Source organism: Prionailurus viverrinus, chromosome B2 (assembly GCF_022837055.1).
Source record: "Prionailurus viverrinus isolate Anna chromosome B2, UM_Priviv_1.0, whole genome shotgun sequence".
Taxonomy (NCBI): domain Eukaryota; kingdom Metazoa; phylum Chordata; class Mammalia; order Carnivora; family Felidae; genus Prionailurus; species Prionailurus viverrinus.
In genome coordinates this window covers 29,535,990-29,547,775 of record NC_062565.1, presented here as the reverse complement: position 1 = coordinate 29,547,775, position 11,786 = coordinate 29,535,990, and the positions used below count along the sequence as shown (strand labels likewise).

Here is an 11,786-nt window from a genome sequence, read left to right as displayed (position 1 = left end):
CCCCCTTCCCCCAGTCCCTTCCAAGCTTCTTTGAACCTGAAGTCGGATATTTTTTTCTCCCCAGCTCTCTCCTTTGGCTTTCCCCACCCAAGGCCTGGGGCTGGAGGCCTGGGCTGGGGAGGGGGAGGAGGAAGAACAGCCAACAATGGGGCCAGATATTCGGGTCTCTGATGGGGGGGGGGTGCCAAGGAGGCTGATGTGGGGCCCCACAGTGGGGGGCCTCTGGGGTATATGTGTCTGATCCCTCCGTCTGGACAAAGGTTAGAGAACGTGGGCCCAGTCAGTCCAGAGTCTGGCCCTTAGAAAGGGAAGTAGGCGGTCAATCCCTGGGTCTAGTAGGTAAGGGGGCTCTGGAAGGGAGGCCTTGTCTGTCAGTCTGCCGTTGGAGATGGGGTGAAATTCAGCAGGCTTGGCAGATAGGTACAGGGCATTTGTGGCTTTGGAGTGACTGAACCTGGCCAGTAATCCGGATGGGGATGTCAATTCCCCCTGGGGGAATTGGGCAAGAGGGAGGACTGCAGGGGGTGGCTATTAAGGAATGGAGGGGTAGTTACGGCAGTCTTAGGCACAGACACACTCAAAAATGTTTGAGGAGCTGAGAGGATGGCTGTGCACCAGGGAGGAGATGGCCTCAGTGTCTCTGAAGAGGGGTCAAGCACCTGGGCTCCTGAAGAACCGAGAGGAAGTATCCAAGTCCCCCAGACAGTTCTGAGGTGTGCAGAGCCCCAGAGGGGGCAGGCAGCCTGTTGCGGGTTGGAAGTGAAGGTCCGAATGAGGGGCCTGCATCAAGGGTCTGGGGCCTTGAGAGGCGCCTAGCTGGAGCTCCCTGGCTTTCCTACCCCCGCCACAGACCACCGCCACCATCAGGCAAACACCCTTCGCCTCAGTTTCTCCCACCCCCACCGCCCTCACCTCCACCCATCCAGGGGGCGGGGCCAGAGGTCAAGGCTAGTGGGTGGGATTGGGGAGGGAGAGAGGTGTTGAGCAGTGCCTCGGAGAGCCCTCATTTTTCCAGGCCCCCGGCTTGGGGCGCCTCCGTTCCCCATGGCGGGACACCTGGCTTCCGACTTGGCCTTCTCGCCCCCGCCAGGCGGTGGAGGCGATGCGCCGGGAGGGCCGGAGCCCGGCTGGGTTGACCCTCGGACCTGGCTGAGCTTCCAAGGCCCTCCCGGCGGGTCAGGAATCGGGCCCGGGGTTGGGCCGGGCGCTGAGGTGTGGGGGATTCCCCCGTGCCCCCCGCCGTATGAGTTCTGCGGGGGGATGACGTACTGTGGGCCTCAGGTTGGAGTGGGGCTGGTGCCCCAAGGCGGCCTGGAGACCTCTCAGCCAGAGGGCGAAAGGGGAGCCGGGGTGGAGAACAACTCCGAGGGGGCCTCCCCTGAGCCCTGCGCTGCCCCACCTGGGGCTGTGAAGCCGGACAAGGAGAAGCTGGAGCAAAACACCGAGGAGGCGAGTGAGCTGAAACAGGGCCAGAGGGGTGGCTGGGCTGGCAGGGGGCGGCCAGGGAGGGGGTGGTGGCTGCCTAGGCCTGGAACCCAAGAGGGCAGCAGGCAGAGGCGATGCCCCAAGGCAAAGAGGGCTGTGTAGCCTGAGAGCAAGGGCACGGTGGGAACCAGAAGCCAGAATTCAGAGAGAAGGGGCAGGTGAGGGCAGGGCAGCCCCAGGGAGTCGGAAGCTGCCCCAGGCTGGCCTTGCTTCCCGCCCGGCCCTTGTCAAGTAGCACCTTTCCACATCCTAGGCCTGGCCTGACTAGGGTCCGATCACTCATTTATTACCAGCCCAGCACTAGGCCCAGCTTGGGGTTTGAGTCCCTTCTCCCACCCTTAGCCCTTCTTGAAAATTTGATCCTTACGAGACTCAGGATCTTGGCCTTAGGGTTAAGTGTGGCCTGAGGGCAAAAACAGTGCTTATCCCAGGGTTATTGTTCCTGAAAGTCTAGGGTGTGACTGATTTCTGATAGAAGCTCCTGTTTGTGCTGTGTGTGTGGACGTGTGGGGTTGGGTTTACCTCCCGTCAAGTTTAGGGCTTGTCTTCCCTTGACCTCTGCCTCGGGGCCAGTGAGTCACCATTACGCAAAGTGCACACCCTGGCACCCCCTTGGTGGAAGAAGTCCTCCAGGCCATCGCCCAAATGTAGGGTCTGCTGAGGGATTGAAAGACTTCTGGGTCCAGCCCTGCTAAGGACTAGTAAGGATGTATCTTCCAGTCCTCCCAAGAGACAAGTGTAAGCAATTAGAGATCAAGTACTAAGCCTTTAGACCTCACCAAAGGAGGTGTGAGCGGGTCAGCCGACCGAGTGGCCCTAGACTTTGTAGGAGGTGACTGCTGAGCCTTGAATAATAATGGCTGCCAATTGTGGTCCATTTCCTAAGTGCCTGGCTGTGTGCTCAGTTTCTACATCATTATCTCATTAAACCACCACAAAATCTCCCAGGGAGGTATTATTAGCCTATTTCACGGGTCTTAACTACTAAATGATGAAGCTAAGGTCTGAACTGGGGTTACTTTATTTCAATCCTCAAAGTAGGATTTGGAAAAGCCATTATGGGAAGCTGAGAACATTTATAGGTCTGAAGCAGGGACTGAGCAGAAGTTGGGAATGGAAGTTAGCCTATTTGAATATGATGTGATCAGCCTTGGAATGCTTCCCTCAAAGTTTCTAGGACTGCACAAAGGCTTAGCTGCTCTTCTGGCCCTCTTGGCCACTTGCCTTCATTGGAGTGCCCCAGGGGTCAGTCCATCACCCTCTGCTCTATCTACCTTTCCTTCCTCTCATCCACTCTCAAGCTCAAATGCCTGTGGAGAGGACTACCACATTTTATGTCTCCTGCTGGGATGGCTCCATGAAATGCTTCACCCCATCCATCACCCAGTAGCTCAAGGCCCCAACCGGTCATCCTCATTCCTTACACATTCTACATCCCATCTTTTCGAAGCACAGCTATCTTCACCTTGGAAATACACCCTGAAGCAATCACTACCCCCTGGTCCCAGCCACCACCATCTATGTGGGGGTTACTGCAGTTGTTACAAGTCATACCCTCATTTCCTCCTTAGTATGTTGCCAACATGTCAACTGAAGTGAGCATCTTATCTTTTTTATTTCCTTTAAGTTTTATTTATATATTTTGAGAGAGAGACTATGAGCACAGGGGTGGGGCAGGGGTGGTGGTTCAGAGAGAATCCCAAGCAGGCTCTGTGCTGTCAGCGAAGATCTCACGAATCCTGGGATCACAAACTGAGTCAAAACCAAGAGTCAGATGCTTAACTGACTGAGCCACCTGGGTGCCTCTGGAGTAAAAATTGTTTTTTTGTTTATTTTTTTAAATATTTCTTTGAGAGAAAGAGAGAGTGTGTGTGCATGACCAGGGGAGGAGCAGGGAGAAAGGAAGAGAGAATCCCAAGCAGGCTCCACACTGTCCATGCAGAGCCCGATGAGGTGCTCAGTCCACCAACCGTGAGATCATGACCTGAGCCAAACTAAAGAATCTGACGCTAAACAGATTGAGCCACCCAGGCACTCCTGAAGTGAACATTTTATTTTTTTAAATTTTTTTTAATGTTTATTTTTGAGGGTCAGAGAGAGAGGGAGACACAGAATCTGAAGCAGGCTCCAGGCTCTGAGCTGTGAGTACAGAGCCCGACGCGGGGCTCGAACTCACGGACCGTGAGATCATGACCTGAGCCGAAGTCAGACGCTCAACCGACTGAGCCACCCAGGCGCCCCTGAAGTGAACATTTTAAAATCAGATATTTTACTCTACAAATCCATTCAGCAGCTCTCCGTTTCACTCGCTGACTGCAGCATCCACAAGATCTGCCCTGCTCATCCCTTTGACTTTGTGAACTCCTCCCCTCTTCTCTTTCTTGCATCTTTCACCCTGCTCCAGCCACACAGGCCTTGCCACTGCAGGGCCTTTCCACTGGGATCTTTCTCTTTGCTCAAGCATCAGTTTCTCTTATTTAAAATTGTCACCATCCTCATAGTCTCCCTCCCTGCTGTACTCTAATCCTTCACCCTGCTGCATTTTTTCCGTGGTGCTTCTACCATAGTAACATGCTGGATACTTATTTGTGTCTCCATGTTACAATGAAAGCCCCCTGAGGCTTTTTGTCTAGTTTGGGTAGCCTTTGGTTAATAGAAAGTGTGCAGTAAATCTATTGAATTAATCAATGAGAATCCCTGTATGTCACAAAAAGATACTAAAAATAAGGAATAATCAGATTTTTAAAAATGAGCACCAAGTCTACCCGTCACTTAATTCATACCTTTTATGACACCTTTTCTGTAGTGTGTGTGTGTAGGTGCATGGCATGTCATACCCTGGGAGGAGGCTGGGGGAGAGCATATTGAGAATTAGAGACATGTGCCCTTTACTTTTCCAGTCTTAACTGCCTCAAACTGGCATAATAATTGGGTCAAAAAGCTTTTGTGGGAATGAAATGAGCTAAGAGGCAGCAGCTCCCTTCATATAACCTGACAGGTATTCATTCTCATGGAGGCCAGGGCCTGCCTTTCCATCTATGCAGGAATGGTGCTCTGCATCTACCCGATGTGTTACCTTCTGGGGTGAATGATGTTCGTAGATAGGCTACTTCTAGATATTTGGTGGGCAGTCTGGATGCAGATACTCCCACAGACCATTCCTTGGGGCTATAGCCAGGTTCTTGGGGCCCAGGTGGGAAGGGGGATCGACAACTGGTGTGTTTATGTTCTTACATGTCCTCTTCCTTTATGAATGCAGTCCCAGGACATCAAAGCTCTGCAGAAAGACCTGGAACAATTTGCCAAACTCCTGAAGCAGAAGAGGATCACCCTGGGATATACTCAGGCCGATGTGGGGCTCACCCTGGGGGTTCTCTTTGGTGGGTCTCCCTCAGCCTGTCCTGACACAGAACACAGGGACCACATCTCCCCTGGAAGAACATGCCTGAACTTGGGGCTTTTCTTCCTACCAGGGAAGCAAAGCAAGGGTATTTCAGGAGCGGACTCTATCCCCACACATGAAGAGGGTAGAGAGGAAGGGGGAAAAAGTACCTGGACCTTGATTTTCCTCTGGGAAGAAGTGTGACCCTGGTGTGGGATCTCGGGAAGGCAGGAAAAGGTGGGGAGGCCCTGGGTCTTGGGGTCACACAGGTACTGCCTTCTGCCTCACCTTGCTTCTCTTTCCACTGGCTTCCCCAGGGAAGGTGTTCAGCCAAACAACCATCTGCCGTTTTGAGGCTTTGCAGCTCAGTTTCAAGAACATGTGTAAGCTGCGACCCCTGCTGCAGAAGTGGGTGGAGGAAGCTGACAACAACGAAAATCTGCAGGAGGTGAGGGGGGCAGGGATGCTCAGGGGTCTGCTGAGCCTTATCCTGGTTTTCAATGCTTCCACCCATGGCTTCCAGCTCTCCTTCCTGGGGCAATGGTCCTCAGTGGGATGGAGTGGAATTCCTCAGTTCTGGAAGGAGGTCCAGAGTCATCCGTCTAAACCCACCCTTCCAGGATTCTCTCCATACCATCTGCTACAGGTGACCCGTCCAGGCACTGCCCCCTTAGCAATTTGCTCTTGAGTCACTGACTTCCTGTTGCTCTGCAGGCTCAAAGTCTGCCATTCCATCTTCCTCCCTTGTCACTCTCTCTCCACCTCACCAGATATGCAAAGCAGAGACACTTGTGCAGGCCCGAAAGAGAAAGCGAACAAGTATCGAGAACCGAGTGAGAGGCAACCTGGAGAACATGTTCCTGCAGTGCCCGAAACCCACCCTGCAGCAGATCAGCCACATTGCCCAGCAGCTCGGGCTGGAGAAGGATGTGAGTGCCCAGTCCTTATGTGCTCCATCTCCTCCCCAGTCACCACCTCCCTTTCCCTGGCTCTGGCTCTTGTCTTCAAACCACTCTAGATCTGTTGGCTTTGTGCCAAATGACTAAGCAAAGCTAGCCCCACCTCCTGGAGTTCATGATTGATTGTCACTCTACCTTGTATCTTTCATCCCAGGTGGTCCGAGTGTGGTTCTGCAATCGTCGCCAGAAGGGCAAACGATCAAACAGTGACTATTCGCAACGAGAGGATTTTGAGGCTGCTGGGTCCCCTTTCTCAGGGGCACCAGTATCCTTTCCTCTGGCACCAGGGCCCCATTTTGGTACCCCAGGCTATGGAAGCCCTCACTTCACTACACTGTACTCCTCAGTCCCTTTCCCTGAGGGTGAAGCCTTTCCCTCTGTGTCTGTTACCACTCTGGGCTCTCCCATGCATTCAAACTGAGGTGCCAACCTTTCCCAGGAATGGGGTCCAGAGGAAGGGGGAGAGCTAGGGAAAGAGAACCTGGGGTTTGTACCAGGGCTTTGGGATTAAGTTCTTCATTTCACTAAGAAAGGATTTGGGAACACAAAGGGTGTGGGGGCAGGGAGTTTGGGGGGGTACTGGTTGGAGGGAAGGTGAAGTTCAAGGATGCTCTTGTTTTTAATCCCCACATTACTCATCACTTTCTTAAATAAAGAAGCCTGGGACACAGTAGGTGGGTACTTTTGTCTTTGGTTTGTCCTCCTTTGATTAGACGAGGAGCTGGGGATACCCAATAGTTAGGTATTAGCTCTCCGACCCCAATGACCCTGAAACCAAGGTTCCATTTAAACTGCTCAGTCACACAATATCCGTGGGAAAGCCAGTACTGGAATCCATTTATTTGTAGAAAGTCCCTATAGGTATGAACTAGTTCTTCAGAGCCTGTGACTTGGAGTCCTGGGGAAATTTGAGTGGAATACCTTATTTTTATAGCCCATTCCCTATTAGGAGCTGACTTTTTTTTTTTTTTTTTTGCTTTTTTGCTTTCCCCACTTTCTACTCTGGAAGTATCCTTAGTGGCGTTACACCAAGGAATTATCTTTAAATATTTTCTTTCTGTATATTGCCCCAGGTAGAAACTCCATCATGTGCTTTGTTGATTCCAAAGTCCATTTGGTTTCCACTTAAGATTTTGGCCTACTTTGTCCATGAGTGACTCCCCAAATCCCCATGTTTTTGTCCTGGCTCTGCCATTGCTTAATTGGGGTAATTGGGGCCCTTGCTTGGAGCTGTTTCCTTCATGTTAAAACAAAAAAATTAAAAAAAAAAATAAACCTTGGGTTGGTAAATCTAAGGGATAGAAAGGAATGGACATAAAAGATTGCAATAGGTCAAGATGGGACTTTCCTAATAAGATCTACAGAAACCCCATTTTGACAGTATCTTGGCTTGGTGTAAGGCTCATGAAAGGGAATCTGTTTATTATACTATACGTGGGTTAAGCTGATCTACACTGGATCAGGTCAGCATTCACTCAAGCTGGTGTACCAGGTTTTCTCTTTTCCATGGTCATACTTGTGAAACTTGTAAAGGTTCTGCCATCATGAACTTGACCAAACCATCCACCTTATTTTAATGGCAGTGGATCTGTTTTCCTTTAATCTAAAAACCTTAATTACCTTTTTTCTAGTCTCCCACCTCCAGCCCATTCCATATCAAGTGAGCAGGTTCATATTTCTCTGCTTTATCTACTCATCTCTCTTCTAAGAGTCTGAATTAGTTTTTCAGACCATATCATTCTCAAGAACTGGAAAGCAAGGAGTATCAGACCTGCAAAAAGAATAGGTATCTAAGAGTGAATGAAGCTAATTCTTTATTTGGAAATAGAAGCAAAGCTCTGAAAAGCCAGGTAATGATCATGGTCAGTGGCAATGGTTTACCCACAATGTAAAAGTTTTGGGGCTGTGCCCTAGGTTTTCCCAGAATGCCTTATAATGCCATCCCAAAACATTAAGCATTCACTCATTCCAAGTCTGAGGCTTTTATCTGCTCAGGCATGGCATCTGCAATTGATCGGTACTCTGACCACAGACATTCTAGTGCCTATGACAACAAGAACCTATAGCTTGTAACGGAATTTCCAGCTTGCTGGCAACTTCCCGGAGGCAACAAAGATCTTTGGCAGGAAACCATCTCTTCTGTCCCCTTGGCCATGAGGGCCGGCTTCAGTCCTTGACTCCATATCCATAGCAATGGGCACTTCCCCTATAGCTATTCCCTCCTGGGGAGGCAAGGAAAGAAGGGGACATTTTTTAAGACCCATTGGTGCCCCACTGTGTCCACCCAAGGCCTGGAGGTACCAGCTCTCTGTCCTCTTGGTGCCTTGTTGGTGGGCCTTAGGTCTGGATGCCTACACGGCACTCTGGGCACCGGAAGTCAGCCTCCCTAGCAGCCTGGATGCTGCAGCCAACACAGGCCACATGGAACCAGACATCACAACCATCACACTGAACCCAGGCAACTGTTTCTTCTTCAGGCAGGCAGCAACAAGGGGCTGCACAGGGCTCTCCACCCCCAACTGCTGGGGGAGCCCTGGGCGTGTTCACTGGGTGCTTCCGAGGACGTCCACGTCGATTTCTGAACAAAGTGACACAAAAGCCAGGGTCACTGGAAACCTGTAGAAGCCTAGAACTTGCCCCTGGATGATCACAACGAATTTACAGTAACAGTGAACTTGAATAGTAGAGCTGACTCAGGTCCTGCTGTTCAACATCTGTCTCATCTCTGTTCACCTCCCATCCCCATCCCCAATCCTATGCCCAGAGCAGAGGGCCACCTCCCAGCCTGGGGGTCTAAAAAGGAACCAAAGGGAGTTTACAAATTGAGAAAGATCTCTCCACTTACCCACCAGGTGTCCGTGGGGGTGTCTCGACACGGAGCTTCTTCCTGGGCTCTATAAAGACCGATGGGGAGCCCTCGGGCATCTCTCCCTCATCATCCAACTCTGCCAACACTCGATGAGCCGATTTCCTCCGATTTCTTGGGGGTGGGGCAGAAGGGGTGGCCCCCACCTCTCTAGGGGGAGTGGGAACAGGCACGTTCTGTTGCCCACCCCCAGTCCGGGAGAAGGTGAGGGGCTGGGGCCTGAGCTTGCTAAGACTGCCGATGGAATTGAGGATCAGTGTGGCTTTCGGGGCAGGGGAAAGGGTGCTGAGAGGGCGCTGTGGGGCCCCCTGTGGGGGCAGCATAGGCCGGAAACAAGCTCTGGTTCCCTCTTCGCCACTAGACCGCGGGATGGTAATGGCTGCAAAATCTTGAGGTTTGACTCGGACTTGCTGAAACATGAAGTAGAACTCTGAAGGGCTGGTTCCTGGGGACCCTTCAGGGCCAAAGGTCACAAGGTCCCCATCACTCAACTCCAGTCTGTGACCCCTTGGGAGTCGGATATTATTGACCAAAGTCCCTGTTGATGGAGGGCACCAGACAGATACAGAGAATGACAAAAACAGAAATGACCAGAGTCAGGACTGGAGAAATCTGGCCTCCTTTGGTTTTTTGGGGAACATGAGGGAGAACATGACATCTGTCATCAAATTCTCACATTTGAAGTCCCTCAGCAGGTGACATCAGATATTAAGCTCCTTGTGAGTGGAGGACAAGTTTATTTTACTTATGCCCTCTCGCAGGGCACATGGAGGAAATGGACTCCTTCCTTCACTCTGCTGAGGTCCCACTGGAGTCCCATTCTCAGACATACTGTCACCCCAGCTCCAACACAAAAATAGTTATTGGCATACCTCAGACTATCTGGGTTGAGATCTTGGCTCCACCCTTCCCAGCCATGTTACCTGGACAAGTTAACCTCTTTATGCCTCATTTTCCTTGTCTGTAAAATGGGGATGATATTAGTGCTCACCTATATTTAATGCACCTGAATAGTGCCTGGCTCATACAGTAAGCACTAAGTAAATGCTGGCTACTACAGTTATCTAATCTCCGCAACACTCCTACAACAGACCTTACTTTCAAAGCCTTACATTTTACCTACGAGGAAACTGAGACCCAGAGAGGTAAAGTGACAGGCCTGAGTTTTCACCAGGGGACAGTGGCAAAACCCAGGCCTCTTGAGGCTGACTGCATACAATTGCCTGCAAGTCAGGGAGTAAGACATATGCTCTGCTCACTAAAACATAATTCAACATATCATAACTGCCTTAAGACAAGAACAAGGTGTCTCAGCCAATTTAGAAACTGAGTCAAGTCTGAGCTTGGCCCCCAATGGTCCCAGAACATTCCCACTGTGATACTTCCCTAATGATGGCCCAGGCCCTGGATCTATCCAGCCCGTTTGGATGGTTCCAGCTAGGCAGGGACCATCGAGGGCCAACACTGCAGAGAGATTCTGACATTGCACACCTTTAGTGGGAAGACACAGGTCTGGACTACAACTGTCCATCCAACCTGATAGGGAGTTTGGGAGGCAGGCAGGGTCACTGTGGAGCCCCTTAATCATTCCAGCCCAGAACTGCAACTGCCCAGGAGCAAGACTGCCCGCTCACTGCTCACCTTGGCTGCTGTGGTCTTCCAGGCTGACCTTCCAATCATCACCCCGGCGCTCTGCGTGTAGCTCCGCATGGACTCCAGAGATGAGGCCAGGCTCCTGCTGGGGCTGCAGGGCCACATCACACAGATCGGCCCTACAACCCAAGCGATAGGTGCAGCCAGCCCCGCTAGGGGGGTGGAAGGTGTAGAGATCACCACCCCTGCCGCCCCCTATGCGCAGCAGCTGGAAGCAGGGCAGCATGGGCAGTGCCCCCCCCCCCCCCGCACCACCTCTTCCACTTCAGGAGTCCATCACCTTTCCCACTCCTGAGCCATGCACGGTGGCCTACGTTCTGGGCTGACGGCTTACTTTCTGTCTGATGCAAATTTGAGCTGTGCTTTGTGCAACTCTGAGCACAGGCCTGAGTTTTCACCAGGGGTCTGTGGCAAAACTCAGAAGAGAACCCAGACCGGCATAGTGCAAATTCAGAGTGCAAGGAGCCTAGGCATGCGATGCAAACAAAATTGTCTGGCAAGCAGTTTTGCAACTGAAAATTTCAGGGAAGGTCCCAGTGCAAGGCAAAAACGAACACGTCCTATGGCACTTTAGTTGAACCGGATCTTCAGGCCACAGAATATTCGGGGAGACTCAATCTGTGCAAGGCAACAATACATTAGGCAACTTCCAGAAAAATGCAAACTGTAGATGTGTGTACAGGGATTCCTGCTTCTGTACAATACTAACTTGTCACCTCAGTGTTCTTTGGAGAAAAGAAGCTTTTTCTTGTCAGACTTATCCAGAGAGTAACCCTTCTGCTCGCCCGCACCTTGCTCTTCAGGCCAATCCCTCGCTCTACCTGGTTATCTTGAACCCCAGTGGGAAGTGAATCCACTGTCGTCCCCCAAAAGGCAGTGAAAAGGGTCCCTACGTTCTCTAACAAAGCAGATCTAAACCCTGGAGGCTTCCCAGCTTCTCCGGCTGGGATAAAAACAGGGGAAAGATCTCCCCGAGATCATGCAAGGCAAATCCAGCCTTTTCCCTCCCCTGCCCAGCCCAGTTTCCGATCTACCGCGGTGCAGTCTCCAAGTAGTCTCCTCTCCAGGCAGTGCCAGACTGTGCGGCGACCCCGAACCCCTCCGGCTCGGGCCCGGAGCTGGCGCTACCGCCGCTGTTTGACAGCGAGGAAGCCGGGGTCGAGAGGGGCGCGGTCTTCGCGCGCGGGCAGCACCCGCCTAGCCTTCGGAATTCCCGGGTCTGAACTCCACGCCGAGCGAACCCGCCCCCCCGTGCCACTCCTGATTGGCCAGCTCATTTGTCCTCTTCCCCTCCATTGGGCGGCGTGCTGGGAGTGTCCCTGATCTCCCGCCTTCCGCTTTTTCTGATTAGTTCACAAATTTTCCCGGGTTCCCGGAGTTGGGAGGAGCCGCCAGGGCGCGGAGACATCCCCCAACGCTTTAATTGTGTCCGGCTTTAGAC

General features: G+C 51.9%; 2 protein-coding genes across 3 annotated transcripts; one reads left to right on the top strand and one right to left on the bottom strand.

Annotated features, from left to right (window-relative positions):
* The first annotated feature begins 1,044 nt into the window (after positions 1–1,044).
* On the top strand, positions 1,045–6,496 carry POU5F1 (POU class 5 homeobox 1). The gene is made up of 5 exons (XM_047859154.1): positions 1,045–1,449; positions 4,745–4,865; positions 5,185–5,315; positions 5,638–5,796; positions 5,981–6,496. The coding sequence occupies exons 1-5, from the start codon at positions 1,045–1,047 to the stop codon at positions 6,245–6,247; spliced, it is 1,083 nt and encodes a 360-aa protein (XP_047715110.1). The 3' UTR covers positions 6,248–6,496.
* A 1,126-nt stretch (positions 6,497–7,622) lies between these two features.
* On the bottom strand, positions 7,623–11,750 carry TCF19 (transcription factor 19). 2 transcript variants are annotated; one of them, XM_047859156.1, is made up of 4 exons: positions 11,380–11,750; positions 10,334–10,963; positions 8,672–9,230; positions 7,623–8,404 (listed from the first exon to the last, which is right to left on the bottom strand). In XM_047859156.1, the coding sequence occupies exons 2-4, from the start codon at positions 10,569–10,571 to the stop codon at positions 8,164–8,166; spliced, it is 1,038 nt and encodes a 345-aa protein (XP_047715112.1). In that variant the 5' UTR covers positions 10,572–10,963; positions 11,380–11,750; the 3' UTR covers positions 7,623–8,163. The 2 variants fall into 2 exon arrangements, with proteins under 2 accessions (XP_047715112.1, XP_047715111.1); XM_047859155.1 differs by lacking the exon at positions 11,380–11,750 and having other exon boundaries at positions 10,334–11,372.
* Between the last annotated feature and the right edge of the window lie 36 nt (positions 11,751–11,786).

Excerpts from the sequence above, each read along its gene's own strand:
- POU5F1 (XM_047859154.1), top strand. The coding sequence starts at position 1,045 with ATGGCGGGACACCTGGCTTCCGACTTGGCCTTCTCGCCCCCGCCAGGC. Across the intron at positions 1,450-4,744 it reads TGGAGCAAAACACCGAGGAG|TCCCAGGACATCAAAGCTCT; the intron begins GCGAGTGAGCTG and ends TTATGAATGCAG. Across the intron at positions 4,866-5,184 it reads CACCCTGGGGGTTCTCTTTG|GGAAGGTGTTCAGCCAAACA; the intron begins GTGGGTCTCCCT and ends TGGCTTCCCCAG.
- TCF19 (XM_047859156.1), bottom strand. The coding sequence starts at position 10,571 with ATGCTGCCCTGCTTCCAGCTGCTGCGCATAGGGGGCGGCAGGGGTGGT. Across the intron at positions 9,231-10,333 it reads GGAAGACCACAGCAGCCAAG|GGACTTTGGTCAATAATATC; the intron begins GTGAGCAGTGAG and ends CTCCATCAACAG. Across the intron at positions 8,405-8,671 it reads CCCCCACGGACACCTGGTGG|AAATCGACGTGGACGTCCTC; the intron begins GTAAGTGGAGAG and ends CACTTTGTTCAG.